We start from the raw sequence: 19,502 nt of genomic DNA on the forward strand, positions 1-19,502 counted from the left end.
CAGTATGACCCTAGAAGGGACCGCGAGTAGGTCAATGGCCAAAGGAGAGGACATTCCATCTACCAAATCAGCCTCATTTCCAAGTTCAGCTCACCTGCCAAGAAGAAACCCTTCCCATTGGATGTGAGGACAAGGAAAAGGAATTCTGAGGCCTTCCTTGGGTGTCCGACTCCCAGGCACAATTTATCAGTGCTATGGAGCTGTCAGCCGCTGACATGATAAGGAATAGCACCGAATGAGTAATGTTTCCTCCAACACCAACTCCTTTAATTACGAGCCTCCTCTTTGAAGAACGGAGACAGAAGATGCAGAAACCCCAATTTCATGCACTTGTGCCTGAATAATGTCTCCATGCTGCTTTTTCCAGATGGCGACCTCCTCACTGGAGGGACTAATGATGTGGGCATATTTAGGGAAAAACCAATAACGGAGTCTTTAACCTTCAACAACAAAAAGCGTGTTGTACAAAATGTTCCTGGGGATGCATTAGAAAATATCAATTACATTGCTCACTGAGGTGTAATCAGCTGTAATAATCAAAATTAATTTTTAAAAATAATTAAACAGACCCCAGGGCAAATAGGCGATGCTCTTATTCTATGACATCACAGTGTGCATATGTACCTGAGACGTGTGCCTTCTGTTAGCGACAAAGGCATCTTCGCTGAGATGAGCGTTACATGTGGGGTCTGAAGGCTGGCGGGCTCCATCTCAGCACAAGGAGGGGCAACGAGTGCCCTGGGCACACCCACACCTGTTCTCTAAGAGCCCACTTGTACGTAGCTGGCGTTGTGCCCGGCCTAGAATGAGCTACCCAGAAAGAATGCCGCTAAGCAAAGGTGTTATTTAAAAAATGAAAACATAGTCCTCTTGGTTCGAAAATGAACGTGTCTTTCAGCGGGCATCTAACTTAAGATGTCAGCTGGGGTGCCCACACCCACATTGGTATGGCTGAGTTGCTTCCAGACCTGGCTGCTACTCCTGGCTCCGGCTTCCTGCTAGTGCTGACCCTGGGAGGCAGTGGTGATGGCTCAGGTAGCCACATTCCCGCCACCCATGTGGGAGACCCAGATTGAGTTCCCAGCTCAGCTTTCTGGCACCAGCCCAGAACTGGCCAGTGTGGGTATCTGAGAAGCAAACCACTGCATAGGAGCTTCCTCTGTCTCTCTCACTATCCCTCTCAAATGGACACACATGTATTTTATTAAAAGAAAGTAAATCCATGGGAAATGCAAGATAACTTTTAAGACAACTGTAGTGTTTTTTTTCTTTCAAAACCCTCAAGATATGTTAAGCTGCAGAAAGCACCAATGAATCAGGTTGAAGAGAAAGGAGAGGGCAGAATCCAGGGTGAAGGAATGTTTGTGTATGTGTATAAATATACATATGTGTGTGTGCACACACATGTATGTGTGTGAGACATAGCAGTTTATGTCATGAATTGTATGAGGTTACAGAGGGTGGGTTATGCAAATCTCTCTGAGCTTCTGAGTATCTAAACCCAAGAGAAAAACCTAATGAGTTGTCACATTGCTGCCAGCCATGCACTGCTGGACACACAACTTGCTCTTCCCAGTGTCCAGAGTTCAGGGACATGCTCCCCAAGGCTGCTGGCAAGCAGCAGGCTCTGGGCACCCCTGTCCTTCTCCCTCTAGTCACACCCACCAATGTTGCTGGAAGACACCCCGCTCCTGTAGGCTTCAGTGCTGTCACCCAAGGGTGCCTCTGCCTGGCCACTCTGTAGCAACACAAGACTCGTCCTCTTCCTCAGTTCGGTCATTGGCCCCCATGTCCCTTGCCAGGAACAGTGTGGCAAGCATCCTAGCTTCTCTCTCACACCCTCTCCCCTTATGATTCTGCTCTGTTTTTTTTTCTCATTGCAATCAGCACCTCCAAAATTGATAAATTCGTGCATCGATTCACTCTGTCTTTGCCCCTTAGAATAAAGACCTGTGTGAACTCAGCGCAATGGCTCAGTTGGCTAATTGTCCACCTCCAAGCTCCAGGATCCAGTATGGATGCCAGTTCGTGTCATAGCTGTTCCACTTCCCACCAAAGTCCCTGCTTGTGGCCTGGAAAGGCAGCAGAGGATGGTCCAAGGGCTTGGAACTTTCCACCCACATTGGAAATCCATAAGAAGCTCCTGGCTTCAGAGGAGCCCAACTCCAGCAATTGTGGCCACGTGGGGAGTGAACCAGCAGATAAATGGAAGACCTTTCGCTCGGTCTCTCCTTCTCTCTGTAAATCTGCCTTTCCAGTAAAGATAAATAAAATTTGGAAAAAAAAAAAACTATAGATCTATGAAGGCTGAGAGCACACCAGTTGTGTCCTCTGCAACAGCCTCATGGGTAGAGCAGGGGACAGAGGAAGTGAAGGCTTGTGGAGTGAATGGGACTTGTGGATTTGATGGAGACAATGTGGTCTTCACCCAAGGCAAGGATGAATCTGGAGAGTCTCCCTTCAGACCTCGCAGGGGTTGAGGCGCATGCATCACCCACATGTCCCCACCCCTTTGGTCAACCTGAGCTTCTCCCACACAAGCTGAGTCTCCACTGAGCTCCTTGGAGCTTGCCTACTGCTGACTGGTGCCAATGGCGATGGCCTGGGGCAGGAAGGAGGGAGATAGGGGACTTGGAGGAGGCGCCACGGATGGCTGTAAGAACTCCCATTGCAAGAATGATTGCACTCAGCACCCTCTCCAGCCCCTCCCCAGCTCCCCAGCCAAGCTCACCCACCCTCCTAGGGCACAAGGTGAACTCGGTCCAGGAATACAAGTGCCGGGGTGCAGAAGAGGAGCTAGACACACGGCACTGATCAACAGCAGGCACCAGGGCACAAGGTGGGCTGCCAGTCTATGCTGCCATCTGGGGAGTGCCCCCTTAGTGGAGAGAGTTCTGAGGGGAAGGAGGCGCTTACACATGATCTTCTACTCCCAAAGCGTTACGGCTCCCAAGGGCTTCCACTGGGGTGGTGTGAACAGAACACATTCTCAGCCACAAGCCCTAGGACTCCTTCCCAGGATGTAGAGATTGGCAGTGGTCTTCACTCAGTCACTGACTGCCAAGCCTGGGAATTGTTTTAGATTACATTTGCACCTCTAAAAGACAGAGCTGGGGGCAAATGTTTGGCCTCGTGGTTAAGATGAATGTGTCCCACACCAAGTACCTGGGGTACAAGTTACACAGCTCTGATTCCTAACTCTGCCTTCCTCCAAACATGATTTTGGGGAGCACGAGGACTCAAGGAGTTAGGATTCTGCCACTTTTGGGAGACCTGAATGGAGTTCCTGGTTCCTGGCTACAGCTGGCCCAGTTCTGGTAACTGTAGTCATTGGGAAATATACCAAATAAATGAGAAAACTCTTCTCTCTCTCAGCTTCTCAAATCGCCAACAAAAAACAAAAACAAAAGTATGCTGGAAATGGTCTTTCTACTACTACCTTCTGATGCAGCTGCCATGAATCTCACTGAGTTTCTCACTCAGTCATTCATCCATTCATCCAGTTGGTGCATCTGTCAGCACACCTAATTGAGTCGTGTACTCACCATGCCAGTGAACTGAGCCTGCGGGTGAATGAAAGGTGAGCTGTTCCCTCCATTCCTGTCTCAGGGACCCAGCCAGCCCAGTCAGGCTTTCTGCTGACCTGCCCCTTCTGCTTAGAGGTTCTCCTTCCACGAGCCTGGACTCCTGCTGTCACAGGCAGCCCCCCAGCAACTGGGACAGCCCCTGCTCATCAGTCTCTGACCACAGTGGACAGTGGATTCTCAGGAGGGGGAGCTCCTGGTTCCTGGCTCTGGCCTATAATGATGCAATGTGCCCGTCTGTGTCCTTGCCATCTCCCCAGGTAGCCCCTTGCCAGGTCCCCTCCATGATTTTGTCTCACTGTGGGAAAACGGAGACCAAGACTCCTGGAAGCTCACCCACTCTCCCAAGGGTCTCCTGACTCTAAGGCCCCTCGGTTACCCGAAGATTCCCAGGCTCCACCATAGGAGTCCATGACACACCATGTTTTCCATCAGGAGCTCTGGCAGAATGTCTAGTTCCACAGGCTCTTCCAGGACCATCTCACACCCTCATCTGCTTCCCTTCCCTTCCCTTGACCTTGAGCAGGACCTGGTGCCTGCCTCAGCCACAGTGACATTGCCTTGCTTCTGAGACTTGGTCACAAAAAGTGACGTGACTGCTGCATGTTCTCTCTCTCTTTCTCTTTCTCAACATCAACAGTAGCAGACCCTGCCACCATACTGTAAGGAAGCCCAGTGCATGTGGAGAGTCCACACCTCCCACTTCCAGCCAGTAGCTCCAGCAAAGGTCTTGGACCAAACCCAGCAGCAACCACCAGAAACAAAAGGATCCAAGTTTTCAATGATCCCAGCTAAGGCTGCAGACACAGAGAAGAAACACCCCACCTTCCAACCAGGTACCAAATCCCTTTAACAGCATCTGGGATCACCAAGGGGCACTGTAGGCACCACTGAGTGATGCGATGATTTAGCTTTTGAGGAATGGAATAGAAAACCCCAGTGGCTCATTCCACACAGTCAAGAGGTCCCACTGTTGCAGCCCCTGGAAATGGAGCCAGCAAATGCCTTCTCTCTCAGCACCTGCTGAGTAGTGAGACAATGCCCCTGAACACACCTCACCTCAAAGAAGAGTGAGGAACACCTGTGCCTGGCATGAAAGGGGAGCCCATGGGCACTGAAATCAAAGCCAGACCAGGACCTTACTCCCCTCTGGCTTCCTCCACTGGGGTCACATGCTCACACTGCTGTAAGCACTCAGAGGATCGTGGCACCTGTGCAGTGACAGGCAGCAGGTGGGAGGCACCATCACGGGCCTGGAAGCTAGTGCCTGGTGTTTATCTGAAGAAACGAGATTTAGGCTCACCTCTGCCTTGCACTCAGGGTCCTTGGCCTGCCGCCCGGGCACCAGTCTCATGGCTGAAGACAGGCTCTCACTCCAAGAAGTAACTTTGCTGTGATGGGAGGCATTCGAGCGACCTGTCAGGGACTTCTTCTCCGATGCTGGGGGCAGAAGGCAAAAGGAAGTTAGGGGTGCGGCTGGCAAGAAGATAACCCGTGTTTGTACAGCTGTCTTGGCCCTCCAAAGGCCGCCATGTGAACACAGCCTGCCTGCCGTCAGCGAGGCGAACAGCCTAGACTCTGAGCTAATGGTGCGTTTTTGGATCCTCCCCTGCCTGGGAAACTTGGGGTAGGCTCTGTGGTCTCCAGGCAGGGCAAAGCTACTGGCTTCATGGCTTGTGGCTCATAGCTAGGTTTTTGGTGATTTAGTCTGTTTTCTCATCCTGTAAAACTGGGATAATTACAGCTAACTCACTGGGTTGCCCTTAAGATTAACTGAGAGTGGGACAGTGCTGTGGCACAGTTGGTAAATCAGCTGCCTGAGAAGCCAGCATCCCATAAGGGTGCTGGTTGAAGTCCAGGCTGCTCCACTTCCCATCCAGCTCCCTGATAATGTTCCTGAAAGCGCAGCAGAAGATGTCCCAAGTCCTTGGATCCCTGCGCCTATGTGGGAGATCTAGAAGAAACTCCTGGTTCCTGGCTTTGACCTGGCCTAGTCTCAGTCTTTGCAGCCATTTGGGGAGTACATTAGCAGATGGAAGATCTCTCTATATAACTTTGACTTTCAAATAAATTTAAAAAAAAATTTTAAAAAGACTGAATGAGAATATGTGTTTAAAGGACCTGGAATATAGGAAATGTTAAATAAACATTTTTATTAGCAAAGAGACTATCATATAAGCTTTAAGATCCATCTAATTCCTACATTTTACTACATATGCATAACATGAAAAGGTAAGTTCATGTGGACGCATGGAAATAGCTGAGAGACTTCAAGCAATCACAAGGACCGTACTTAGAGAGCAGAGACTTCTGGACAAACCAAGTTAAAACCTATTCTGGCAGCCATGTCAAATGATATCAGACACGGAATTGATAAAGTGCAAAGCACGTCAGTGTTTGGAGGATGGAGGTGGGATATTAGGACCCTCAGAGAGGTGAGGGTCAAGGCAGGACAGAGAATCCCAAGCTCCTAAGTTCAGGTCAGGTGTAGTCCTGCAGGTCAAGGAAAGGGAAGAAGAGGGGGGTATGGGATGGTCCCGGAAGAGCCTGTGGAGCTGGACATATTGTCAAGGCTCCTCACGGTGTGTCATGGGCTCACATGTTGGGAGCCTGGACATCTTCAGGCAGATCGAGGGGTCTTAGAGAATCCCAGGCTTCATGGCCCATGACTCATATCTCCTGTCTAAGAAATGACTAGAATCTACATGGTTGATTGGGACCTATATCCTTCCTCTCATCTGAGGTGCCTTGCAGCACTGGTTCATCGTAAGGATGGACACACGAGGTCAGGGAGGTCAATGCCACTTGGAAGGTCGAGTGAAAAAAGGCTCTGGGCCCTGAGGGGCACCTTGGGGAAGTCTGGCTCCGCAGGTCACAGGAGCTCCTGATGGCTGGGGCAGAGAGAACACACCTAGGTAATGCTGCCACGCCTTCTGCATCGTCTCCTCCCAGAGCGGAGTGATCTCTTCCATTTTCACTTGGCTCTCACCGGGCTGCACGGACAGATCTATCTTGCAGGCATCCTCCAGGGCGTGCCGCCTCTGGGCCACAAGCTGCTGCCAGAGAGTCTGCACCACCTTCTGGATGTTTTGCTGGACTAGCAGAGAAAACAAATGCCACAATTAGGACAGCCTGAGGGTCTCCCGCAGACAGAGCTGGGAGATGACGCACCATGGCAGTTTCCCCACCCCTGCCCTGCTTCCTTCCCCTGAGTGCCATGAACACCATTCCAGCTTTCCAAGCATCACAGGACTGGCAGCAATACTTCCACCAATCTTCCCTCACCTCCAACCAGCCTCACCGTGGTGGCCTGGGACTCACGGAAGATGGGGAGGCCCCTCAATTCTATCAGGTGCAAGTTCTCCCAAACAGTGTCTTCCAACGTTGCCTTCCATAAGAGCCTCTCAGGGAAAATATCCACCATACTCCAGATGGCCCCCAGGGACTCAGGACCCAAGTCCTGCCCTAGCACTCCTCTGCACGTTGCTTCCCATCTTCCCCCACCTCACTGCCCTGGGCTTGCTCACATTCGGACCTCAGACCACCAAAGTCAACTCTGCCTGCTGCAGCCCATGTGTTTAATATTCTGTGAACTCAGTTTCCTCTGATCTCAGATCACTTTGGGACTCTGCTCCAGGATCAGTCTCCGGACTACATTTTCCTCTCCCTAGGGGGATGGACACTGCCTAGTCTGGCTCTCCCAGGAACAGACCTACAGGAGTTCTGCCTCCTAGACCAAGAGAAGCCACAATCTCTCAATTTCAAGATATGGGTCGCTGAAGTCAGTGCGGCACAGTCCCTCCTGTGGGACTGCCTGAGAAATGTATGGATATATTTGTTGCTAATTGTTGATGCCTTTAACTTGATTTGAGATTAGTAACTCCAAGAATAAACTCCAAATAAATGCAGATCAAAATCACAATAAGATAGTACCTCACCCCTGTCAGAACGGCTAAAATCCAAGGAATAACAAATGCTGGGGAGGCTGTGGGGAAAGGGGAACACTTGAACACTGTTTAAGCCAATTAAGTCAATTAGCATGGCCACTGTGGAGAACTGTGATGACCTGCTGCATGATCACGTGTCGCTGTCCTACAGCGATGGGCTTGGTGCACAGAGCCGATAATAACACGTGTGGACTACTGACTGATGGTCAATAGCCAAAGTTTATTAACAGCATCAAACTTTTAAAGGAAGTTTGTCAAGTACGCATCCAGGAAGGGGGCGGGGCTGGATCAATTTACATTTCAACAGCAAGGGACAGTCCCCCAGTTCCCAGTTTGTTCCTCTAGCATGTCCTTTATGTAAACTTGAGGGATCAGGAAGTTTCCTGTCCATCCATTTCCGTATCAACTGCTCCCGGGCCTTTCAGAGGAGATTCAACTGGCTCTCTCTCCCATAACAGCAAAGATTCTGAATGTCCTTCTACAATCCAGCCACCCCATAAACCCAAAAGACTTGAACTCATTGTATCAGAGATGCCCGCACCACCCTGCTTATAGCAGCACTGCTCAAACAGCCATAATTGAGATTCAACCAAGTTGTCTATCATCAGATGAATGGATAAAGAAAATGTGGTATTTATACATAACAGGATATTACTCAGATATAAGAAAGAATGAATTTTTATCATTTACATCAAAGCAGATGCCATTGGAGGACATCATGTTACATGAAATAAACCAGACCCAGAACGATCGACACTGCATCTTCCTGATCTGTGGGAGCTAAACATTTTTACAAAGAAGAAAAAAAGCAAAAAGAACAAAAAAAAAAAAAATGGAAATGCCTGTGTATACCAGTATTGGTGAAAATACAGGTTTGTAAAACCAACACAATGTGAACAGTATTGGTTTGTGAAACCATTTTACAACTTTGTCAAATTAAGGGTCAAGAATGTTACCCTACTGTACTTTTAATCATCTATGATTACTTTAAAATTTATTGTACACAACTGAAACGATTGTTTCTCCATTTCATCAATGTTTATATCAGTTGTTTATTTTCCCCTTAAACTGAAATCTTTTCTGGTATTTACCAAATTTCTTACCTGGTGAAACATTAACCCTGTTTACTATAATGTAAATTTAAGACAAAGTATCTGAAAAACTAAACAAGCGGGAATGAGGGTAGGAAGGAAAGAAGGACAGGAGGGAGGGAAGATGGGAATGTCGTTATATTCTTGGCATTGCACTTGGGAACTGAACTGAGTCTGTTAGAAACTAATTAAAATAATAATGTTAAAAAAAAACAAAGAATGAACTTCATTAAACCAAAGTCTTGAGTTTGTCTACCCACTTGCCATTTCCTAAGGAACACAGCTGAGAGGTGGCCAGGTAAGGGTTTGTATCAGGTGGCATGGCACACAAGCTTCAACTTACAGTGAGGTGCCCAGGGGTGTCAAAAGTGGGTCAAGCTCCCAGTCTAATTGAGACCCCCTGAGCTTTCTGTTTATCCATCCATCCATCCATCTGTCCACCCATCACTCATCAATCTACCACCACTTGTCCATTGATCCATTCATCCGTCTCTCCACACCTCCACGCACTTCATTTCTAACATATAATGATTACTCGACAGTTGCTTCCTATCAGATTAACTGGCTGTACGATTATCTCACTGTGGAATTTTCTGGATCTTCTCTGGCCTTTGAAACTTTTCTTAGCAGTTTTTTCTTTCTTACCTTAAGAAGGGTTAAGCTTAATCATGCACCCCATTAGGTACCGCTTTCCACCAGCACTCCTTCCCCACCCCCCACTCACCCCTACCCCAAACAACAAGATCAACATACCATCACTCAGGCTCGGGAAGTCTTCCCTTCCTTTTTCTTTCACTTCTTCACTTGAGGAAAGGAAGACTTGATGATAAGGAGTCATTCTTGGCTTGGGCTCCAATCCAAATCCTTCTGGATAACTAGTAGGCAAGAGATTTTTCACTGTAACTCCAGTTTCTTTGGGGGGAATTCTGTGCATCTTTATTATTATTAACCTCCACATCCAATGTAGAACAATATGGAACAACTTGCCCAACCAAGTTAAAGTTTTACAATCACTTCCAATGAAGATATCGTACAATGAAGACATCGCACAGAGAGTAAAACAAACATTTTCTCTTTCAGGGCAGTCCTGTGTATAAATTCCTGCTCTGTGCTGTCAACACACCCCTGGGGGCCACTTCTGGACACCCACCAGCAGAAGTGGTCATTTTTGGAGCCAGTGTTGTGGTGCAGCAGGATAAGCCACCACCTGCAATGCTGGGATCTCACATGGGCACCAATTTGACTCCCAGCTATTTCACTTCCCATCCATGTCTTTGCTAATGTACCTGGGAAAGCAGTGCAAGATGCCCCACTGTACCTGTCTGAGATACCCAGATGGGGTTCCAGGCTCCTGGTTTCAGCCTGGCCCAGCTCTGGCCAATATGGCAATTTAGAGAGTGAACTAAATGGAATCTCTTTCTTTTCTCTCTCTCTTTCTCTCTTTCTCTCACCCCTACCCAACTCACTATAAATCTACTTTTCCAATAACTGAAAAAATCTTATTTTTTAAAAAAAAATGGTCACTTCTTTTTATTTGAGAGGAAGGGGAGGGAAAAAAAAGAAAAAGAGGGAGAGCATCCATTTCCTGGATCACTCCCAAAACGGCTTGCAATGACCGGGATGAGGCCAGAACCCATGCCTGAAGCTGGGAACTCAATCCAGGTTTCCCACGTGGGTGCCAGAGACCAAGCTAATTGAACAGCCATCATCTGCAATATTAACAGGTATTCTGGAATCAGGAAGGGCCCGGGACTCAAACCCAGGCACTCGGATATAGCTAGCTGGACTCTTATACATACAGTAAGCCAAATGCAGATCCTAGTCATTTCATTTCAAGCGCTCCTAAAACTGGAAATTCCACCTTTGCTTGACACTGATTCCACTTTGCCTTGCATGGGGCCAGAGCTGGCTTTCTGGGCATGCTCCATGCAACTGCACAGTCAAGGGCCCCGGGCTGCGGTTCTGTTGTCACTGTTGTGAAGTTCTTGCTGATGCTTGGACACAGGCTCTGCATCTTAATTTCAGCCAAGACATTAGGTACCATGCTTTTCCTAGGAGGGTGCTCTGGGGGAATCCCACTCATATTAATATATGTCTAAATGCATTTTAGGGGGCTCCTCTTTGGCCCTATTAGCAGAATAGACACTTGGCCATTGTATGGAGATTGGACTTAAGATGACAAACATGGAAATGAAAAGTGACCAGCCAGTGAGAAAGTCCATTCTGGAAATTTCTAGAATAGTTACCTTTGGTTATTGGTTTAGCCATTTTACTAAACCATGGGTGTCATTTCAAGAACACCAACCAACTGGTATTTTGCCTCGCTTTCAATTTTGAGACTTTAACTATGGAAAAGAGAGGGAAATGCTTCCAAAGGTAATCATACATGGAAAATGTGGCTGTTTTAGCTGAGAGAAATAACCGGACAAGCCTTTGTGGGCTGGCAGCCTTCCCCAGTGCTTCTGGGGGAGTTCAGAGAAGCCGACTCCAGAGTCTGCTGATGTTCAGTGGACAACCCTGCAAGACCAGGTACCCAAGGTTGTACTTAGTATAGGATAAATGCAATCAAGAAAAAGACAAGTTCGAAGTGTGGCATCCCATCAGCCTTTCTTCCTCTCCATTTACTTTGGCTCAGTTCCTTGGGTAGCAAGATGCTCAGGACACAGGCCAGACCGCCAAAATTCAAAACTGTTCCAACTTGTTTAGGGGACTGACATGATGTCATAGTGCAAAATCACACACCTGTCACCTGTCATATGTCACATTAAAAGCACAGACTCACAAAGAACACTGTTTACATATCACCTTGGGGCTATAAGATGCAAAGTGAATGAATTTCACCTTCAAACTTGGGCCCTATCCTCCAACTTCCCATTATGTATTTGTCAATATTCTTAAATCAGAAAAAAAATCACAACTTGCAACCCATTTGGTTCTGATCATTTTGGATAAGGAATGTTTAGCCTATTCATATAGTCTCCCGTGCAGGGGAGAGCCAGCAAATAAAACAGGCAAAGAAAAATATTGCCTTTATCAACACTGGGACCTCCAGAAAACGGGTTTTATTTAAATAGGTTTCTATTCATATTGCTTAGGCGAGTGTGTTCAGGGGTGATAATTTATAGCATAAGCAGCATGAATTTTTTTCTGTAAACAAAGACTATTCCTGGCTCACACAATACAACATTGTACCACATGAGCTATTGCCAAGTATCAGTGGAAAATGTAATTTAAAATACATTTATTTTGGTGCAAAAATATTTTTCAAACCCATGCAAAGCTTTTTTAATAATATACATTTTCACAAATATTTTAAAGATATTATGCATGGATTTCAATTTTTTTTAGTACTAAAGTAAACTTATCTATTCAGTTTTTAACTTTTTCAAATTTTTCCCTTGTGCATGGATTTTTCAGCATCAAGATAAACTTATCCACTCATTTTTCAACCCTTTCAAAACTTTTTGAGGTGCTTTTGTATTTTTTCATTGTAATAGTGCCTTTATCAAGTTTGTGCGTTTGAAATCAGACTGTATCAAAAAGCAAACGAAACATCTAATCTTGGCATCTTCAGCTTCACAAATTAAATTGCTGAATTGTCTTGCAACCTTAGCGTTGTAAGAAGTGGCTCCACTCTTACTCCACAATGACTCTAGCCACTCAGTCACAGGGAACAGCACATCACCAACACTGTCCGTGATGTCAGTGGCCAGGCCAGTCAAAGGACTGCATTGTTCGTATCAGCCCCACTCAGGCCTCCTGCCCGTTGCTTCCCTCCTGCCCCGAGCTCCGGCCAGCAGAGAGGCAAATGGGCAGCTCTCACCTTCTTGCATGGAGCAGCAAGAGACAATGCATGAGACACAGAAGGAAGCTGGTGTTGGAATTGTAGGTGGCAAAGATCGTGTCCCAGTGTTCCTGCAGAAAGGTCAGGATGCTGAGAAGGTCCAGGCATTCGGAGAGGGACTGCTGGGGCCTGGACAGGCAGTACAGAATGACTCTATTCAGACTGCTGTACAAAGTGCTGACGACAGTGTCCCGTTGGGTCGAGGCGTTCTCGATGACCTGTGCCGAGACAGAGGCAACGCACACAGCTGTGGTTGTTCTGCACGTGTTGGATACTGACTGAGTTCACCACAAAAATGGAACAACTGGAAAGTGGCATGATCTGAAACTCAAGTGAGACTAGCTCCTTCACGTCTGAGCTTTAAAAAAACTAAAGGAAGAAAGGGATGAAGGAGAGGGAGGGAGGGAAGGAGGGAGGAAGGAAGCAAGGACAGATGAACGAGGAAGATTTATTTCTTTTTTTGAAAGGCAGAGTTAGAGAGACAGAGAAAGAGATCTTCCATGTGCTGGTTTAGTCCCCAGATGGCCACAGTGTCCAGAGCAGAACCAGGCTGAAGCCAGGAGCCTGGAATGTCACCTAGGTCTCCTATGTGGGTTGGCAAGGACCCAAGCACTTGGGCCATCCTCTACTGCCTTCCCTGGCACATGTGCAAGAAGCTGGATGGCAAACGGATTAGCTGCCCCGTGAACTGGTATTCCTATGGATTGCCGGTGTCGCAGGTGGTAGCTTAACCCACTGTGCCTCTTCGCTTTAAGTGAATAATCCACCAAGGCAATTTCAATTCCAAGTAGTCACTTGTGTGGAAAGTAATTAGGAGTTCACCCCTATCATTTAATGAAAACTGAACTTGAGCAGCAGGGAGTTTGAAATGCTGGTAATATCGTGGGTATTCTGTAGATGAGAACAAACTACTAGTCCAAAAACAAGTCTAAAGTCAGGTCTAAAAACAGGCTTTGCAAGAGAAACATCTGGTGTATGTATATGACATCTGAGGTATTGTGCTAATTTTTTTTCAACAGAGATTTGCACTGATTGTCTCGTGTACCTACCATGCAAAGATTCTATGGACACCATAAGGTAGACCCCCAGGTCACCGCACTTCGGGGAGAAGAGGCTGAGTAGGTAAGATTAGACGATTTGCCAGGGGTGAGCCCACATGGACACCTGAACCCTAGCCCTGCTGCACTCTAAAGGGCCTGGGCTCTGTGGATCTGAGATCAGAAGGGTCTGAGAAGGAGAGGTACCACGTGCTCATTTGTGCCCTTCACATGGACCGACCCGGGATGCTGTTTGGCATCAGTGGAAATGAGTCATTGAACACACATCACGCCCGGTCTCTTACTCTAGAAGAAGGGCCCTTTGTGACTTGCAGGTGGATTAGTCAGAGCATCATGAGCAAGGCAGGTGTTCCTGATGAGAAAGTTCAGCTTGGCCAGCCTGCTTGGGGCTGGGGATCACATCCTTATCCACCCTTGTGCTCCCCGCATCACACGGGTGGCATCTTCCAGACTCAGGTTACATGTTATGGGAGGCAGAAGCAGGAGCGGAGGACGGTGGGACTAGGGATGCTGAGGGCCCGGTGGTGGGGGACTGGTATGTCTTCTCCCGGGCCTGGTGCTGGAGTTAGCTCTAAGTCAGTTTCAAACACAGGGAACTCAGAGCTTCCTAGTGTTTCTCCTTGCAGCTTCACAAGGAGCTGATTCTCTTCTCCTCGGAGCTGACCAAGGCGGATCTCCCCTCCAGAGGTCTTTCCTAAGGAGCCTCTGATAACAGGCCTAGACCCACACAAGTGCAGCATCACACCGTCACTGCCCTAGGAACCATGGTGAGCCCAACCTGAGGGCAAAGCGGGGTTGTTCTCCCAGGTGAGAAGAGGGAAGCGGGCAGTGCCCTTGGCTCTGATGCAAGGGCTGCTTGCAGGGCTTGTTGTAGGTAGAGCCAGGCTTATGTGCCAGTGCACTCCTTGTCATGGGGAGAGTTCAAGCCAAGGACACATGTAGACTGTCAGGAAACATCTCTAGAAAGCAATAGGTCCCTTTCATCTCCAGGTTGCTGAGGTTCTGTGTGTGTGTGTGTGTGTGTATACTCACATGCACACCCATGTCCAAATTTTAAGAGTGGATCTCTAGGCTGGTGTTTTGGATCAACTGGCTAATCCTCCACCTCTAAGTGCCAGCATCCCATATGGGCTCTGGTTCATGTCCCGGTTGCTCTCCTTCCAATTCAGCTTCCTGCTTATGGCCTGGGAAAACAGTAGAGGCTAGCTCAATGCCTTGGGACTCTGCACCCACATGGGAGACCCAGAAGAACCTCCTGCTGCTGACTTCAGATTGACTCAACTCTGGCTACTGTGCCCATTTGGTGGAAGATATTTCAGTCTTTCTTTCTCTGTAAATCTGCCTTTCCAATTAGAATAAATCTTAAAAAAAAATGGATCTCTAGGCAAGCTTTGGCCTGTTGGGTATGCATGTGGACCTATTTGGGGAGAGAGGGAGACGGACAACAGAGAAGGAGAGGGTGAGAATATGAGAATAAAGCTATGAAGTCAAAATAGACTCCTGACTCAACTTCCAGGAGGCACAGACACAGCAGGTAGAGGAGGGTTTCAGAGAAGAAAATGAAACAAATGGGAGACAAATATCGTGGTGACTCTTCTTTCTCATCCAGGGCAAACCGGCCATCACAATAAAGCTCCGAGGAGAGGCAGTGGAGGCTGGGAGGGTATAGGGTTCCAGGCAAGTGCACAGGGGTGGGAGGAGGGGGCTCCAGGGCACTGGGAAGGACCTCACCAGGCCTGGGGGACAGCCCTCCAGAGTGGGCAACAGCCGCCAAGGGTTGCCTTGGCTGTGCCTCCAGCTGTCCCTGAACCCCTAAAAGTCTTTGTCAGTGAGGGGTGCAGGTGCAGCCAGAGCCGTGGACAACAGCTGCAAGCGTGTGGAACACAGGCTCTGCTGAGCGGTGGGAGGTTTCTTACCACCATGATGTGCTCCGTGATGAAGAGAAGGATGTGCCTGGGGTCTGCAGAGAACATCCCATTGTACAGCTTCTCCACCAGCTTCTGGGTGAAGTAGGAGATGTTTGCGAGGGAGGGAGCTGCGGTAGCTTCTGTGTTCAGCTGAGGCTCTTTATTGCCTGGGGTGAGTGAGATGGGGAGACAGACCCATGTCACCAGCTAAAGGACCTTTTTCCACTGAAGTCTCCAAGCCCCTCATAGCAACCAACCATGTTGTTTATATCTGTGCATCCCACTGATGGAGACTTGGGCTTAGCAGGTGCCCAGTGAACGTACAATAATTCAAAGTAAATTGGTCTTGAATACACCAGGTGGTGGTAGTCTGGCATGAGGAGGAGGGAGCATTTGATGTCTTGAGGTGAACAGAAAGGCATGGTGGTGATCCAAGTTCCCACTGTCACATTGGGTGGAGAATAAAGTCAGAGTGTCCATGATCTGTCCTTGTTCACCTGTGCTCAGCTGTGTTTGCGTGTGCACATGTGTGAAACCCCAGCTAAGCCCTGCAACAACCTTACACATCCACAGGTCTCCTTTCCGGCCTGTGCACCTGCCCCCATCATGCTGCTGTCTGGTGACAGCCAATACTAGAAGTGAAACTGCCAAGCCTGAATGCACCTGCTCTGTGACTCTCCCATGTGGCAAATGCGCCCCATTCCAGGAAAGACAGCAAGATCTGTGTTTTCACATCACCAAGAAGGAGGAGGAAGGAGAAAGGAGGACGGTCCCCATGGCTCAGATACAACGGGAAGGATTTTATTTGGCCTCATCAAAGGGGCACAGCTGCCCTGGAACCAAGGTTTTGGATAACTCATTTATTTTTCATGTATTCAAGAGGCTTGAAGAGAGAGAGAGAGAGAGAGAGAGAGAGAGAGAGAGAGAGGAATAGGGAGAAAGATTTCCATTCACATCCACTGGTTCACTCCCCCAAATGCCTGCAACAACTAGTGCTGGGCCAGGCTGAAGCCAGGAACCAGAAACTTAGTCCAGGTCTCCTATATGAGCGAAAGGAACTCAATGACATGAGCTGTCTTCTGCTGCCTCCCAGGGGCTCCATTAGCAGGAAGTTGTAGTCAGGAGCTCTAGGCAGACATTGAACCCCAATACTTCGATGTGGGATGCAGGCAACCCAACCAGCACCCTAAATGCTAAGCCAAACGCCCACCCCTGTAATGAAGTCTGGTGAAGGGAGGCTCTGTGTTCAACTCTGAGTGGATATCCTCCCCTGGGTTCCTCTGTATTAGAAACATTTGCTGTGCACATGTTCTCTGCCCAGGCATCGGAGCAGGTGTGCTGGATTTCAGCAGTCTAGGTTCCCCTGTGGGGAGAGGTCACGTTTCGACTGGAGCTGGAGAAAGGCCCATTTCCAGCCACAAGAGACTTCCTGTCTCTGAGTGGCCCCACAACCACAGGGGTGTCTGGCAAGGGAGCTGCTGCCCCATGCCCTCCCAGAGCATCTGGGCCAGGTTCAATGAGCTCTATTGCACATGAGTGAAGGAGGGGCGGAGGAGGGGGACAGGGCAGCATCCCTCTCCCTAGGGCCACAGCCGGCAGGTGCACAGCAGTCTTGCTTGGCTGTCGGCTGCTGTGCACGGGTACACTCACCTCTGAGCGCTGGCGCGTTGTCCATACTCATCAAGTGGAATATCTCCATGGTGGAGAGCAGGACCTCGCACTGGAAGTCTCGCTTCTGGTAGCTGTTCATGTTTTCAGGAGAAGCCTGAAAGTGGAGTTGGGCACTGAGACAGCAGCAGCAACAGCATGGTCTTCGGACCCCTTTCCTCGCTGGCCCCTGCTCCCCACTACCTGACCAGAGGACTGACTCGGCAGCTGCCATGCATGTGGTCAGCTGGCAGCTCACAGCCACCCCCTTGTTCCTTGGGGAGCCCACAGCAATGATCACCTGGTACCTGCCTTGCTGTGGGTAGGCCACGGGGATGTGGATGACCCAGAAGCCCCTGCTGTGGGAGTGGACTCCAACTGAGACCACTCTGGGCAACCTTCCCCTGTCCCTCTTTCTCCCTTCTGGCATCTGTTCAGAATATCCTCCTAGTCAATCCCTATGCAACTGCTGTCCCACCATGGACTGTCTGCAATACCCAGACTCTACTTGGTACCCATGCACCCCTGAGGTTCCAGGAGACATTCTCCACCACTCGCCAGCCAGCATTTCAGGTTCCCTGGACCTCTCCTTCTCTTGTTTGACTGTCCCCTCTCAGGATCCACTCCCACAGCACACCAGCACCCCTGGCTTACCTCCAGGAGCACTTCTAGCGGCAGCCACTGTTTGGGACCGGGAGCTCCGAGCAGCGCCTCCCTCAGCAGGAGTTGCAGGAACTCCCTCAGCTGCCTCCGGCTGGGATGGGACTTGGCTGGAGCCTGGGGACCCTCTGTGGTACTATCACCATCAGTCGTCGCCTCGGGACTGCTGGCACTCCAGGGGGCCTCAGCTGAGGCTCCCTGAAAGACAAGAAGAGCCTGAGCTGTGCACCTGCTCCTCCCACAGCTCTCTGCACCGTCCTCTTCCAACGTCCATGCAGAGGATAACGGCTGTACCCTTTCACAGGTGCACGGGAAATGGATGCTTGGTGGAGGAGGAAGGCTTGCCAGGAGGCCTGGTGACTTATAAAGGCAGCTGCTATGATCTGAGAGCCCAAGATAGGCCCACGTTGGTCACAGCAGCCTTGTCACTGAGTCAGAGAGGCTCCTGTGAGGCCCAGGGAGTGTCAGGGAGGTCACATCAAACCTGCATACCTCACTGACCACAGTGCAAGGTCTCACATGGGAACTGCAAACACCACATGGTGGACCAGGCGGGGGCTGCACCTGGGAGCTGGTTTCCACCTTGCAGGGCAGGCCCCACCTCGGCCTCCTGAGTAGACCCGCCTGATGTCCACAGAGTATTATCACTCCCCATGGCAGAACAAGGGCATGTCCCTTCCTCAAACCCTCCAAGCGCTTTGGCAATGGCTTCCTGCATTGATTAAGAAGAATGTTGGTTCTCTCTGAGACAGGGGCCATCATCCCAGACATATCATCAATGTGTATATGTGGGGGGAGGGTGACATGGAGCAGTGGCTGAATGACACACCCAAGGACACACGGCGGCCAGGACCTCTGATCTCCAGCTGGGAAGCTGTTCATGCACCTTCAGCCGTCAGCACCTCCCTTTGCTCATTCATAAAATTAACGCAGCCATTCTTAATTAAGCCATAAAGTGCATTTAATGGCTCTGAGGGAGGTGGCAGCTGCATTAATTAGCTCCTCGCGGCCTTAACTGGGAAGATGCCAGGCAAATACACAGCAAACCCAAGTTTTGGCTCCCGGCCTTTGGCGTGCATGGGGCCCATCAAATTTTCTAGCCTGGAGCTGGGAGGAGGTCAGAAGGAGTGGAGAAAGAGGAGACAACCTTGGACTGGGAGTCCGGAGCCCAAAATGGGGCTCTTGCTGGCTCTGGAGGGTGAGCTAGGGGCAGAGCCTTGCTGTGAGTAGAAACCAGGAACCACAGTGGGAGAGAGAGAGAGGTGTGGGTCTGAGCATGTACCATGGCTGTGGGCAGTGGCACTGGGCTGTAACCCCAATTCAACAGGTGCCAAGCCTGGCCTCTGGGCATGTGGGCTGAGGTGGGCATTTGGGTCGAATGTCCAAGCACGCATGCACTGCAGGGCCCTAGCCCCCCACAGAAGACCTGCTGGGGGAACAGTGAGCATGGTCTATAGGACTGCCTTCCCCATCCCCACCTAGCCCAAGGCCCAGCCTGCTTGTAGCTCCCACCCCACCTGGCCCGGGGCCCAGCCTGACTGCAGCATCTACCCCACCTGGCCCAGGGCCCAGCCTGCTTGTAGCTCCCACCCCATCTGGCCCGGGGCCCAGCCTGACTGCAGCATCTACCCCACCTGGCCCAGGGCCCAGCCTGCCTGCTTCCTACCCCCTCAGACCTTTGCTGCACGCAGCTGGCAGCCTTCTTCTGCTCTTAAGTGATGCTTTATTTATTCTGACTTTCCTGGGAAGTCACCTGAGTTGATA

The 19,502-nt window shown here is 49.5% G+C and overlaps 1 protein-coding gene across 2 annotated transcripts in view; it reads right to left on the reverse strand.

The window, feature by feature from the left end:
• WDFY4 (WDFY family member 4) overlaps positions 1 to 19,502 on the reverse strand; it is a 231,424-nt gene that overhangs the window by 98,899 nt on the left and 113,023 nt on the right. For both annotated transcript variants that reach the window (XM_058671561.1, XM_058671562.1), the window contains exons 33-39: positions 17,733 to 17,936; positions 17,082 to 17,196; positions 15,441 to 15,598; positions 12,446 to 12,684; positions 9,376 to 9,497; positions 6,496 to 6,681; positions 4,888 to 5,024 (exon numbers count right to left, since the gene is read on the reverse strand). In XM_058671561.1, coding sequence (XP_058527544.1) covers positions 4,888 to 5,024; positions 6,496 to 6,681; positions 9,376 to 9,497; positions 12,446 to 12,684; positions 15,441 to 15,598; positions 17,082 to 17,196; positions 17,733 to 17,936 — 1,161 coding nt within the window. The remainder of the gene's footprint in view (positions 1 to 4,887; positions 5,025 to 6,495; positions 6,682 to 9,375; positions 9,498 to 12,445; positions 12,685 to 15,440; positions 15,599 to 17,081; positions 17,197 to 17,732; positions 17,937 to 19,502) is intronic.

This window comes from Ochotona princeps, chromosome 13, assembly GCF_030435755.1.
Source record: "Ochotona princeps isolate mOchPri1 chromosome 13, mOchPri1.hap1, whole genome shotgun sequence".
In the NCBI taxonomy this organism is placed as follows: domain Eukaryota; kingdom Metazoa; phylum Chordata; class Mammalia; order Lagomorpha; family Ochotonidae; genus Ochotona; species Ochotona princeps.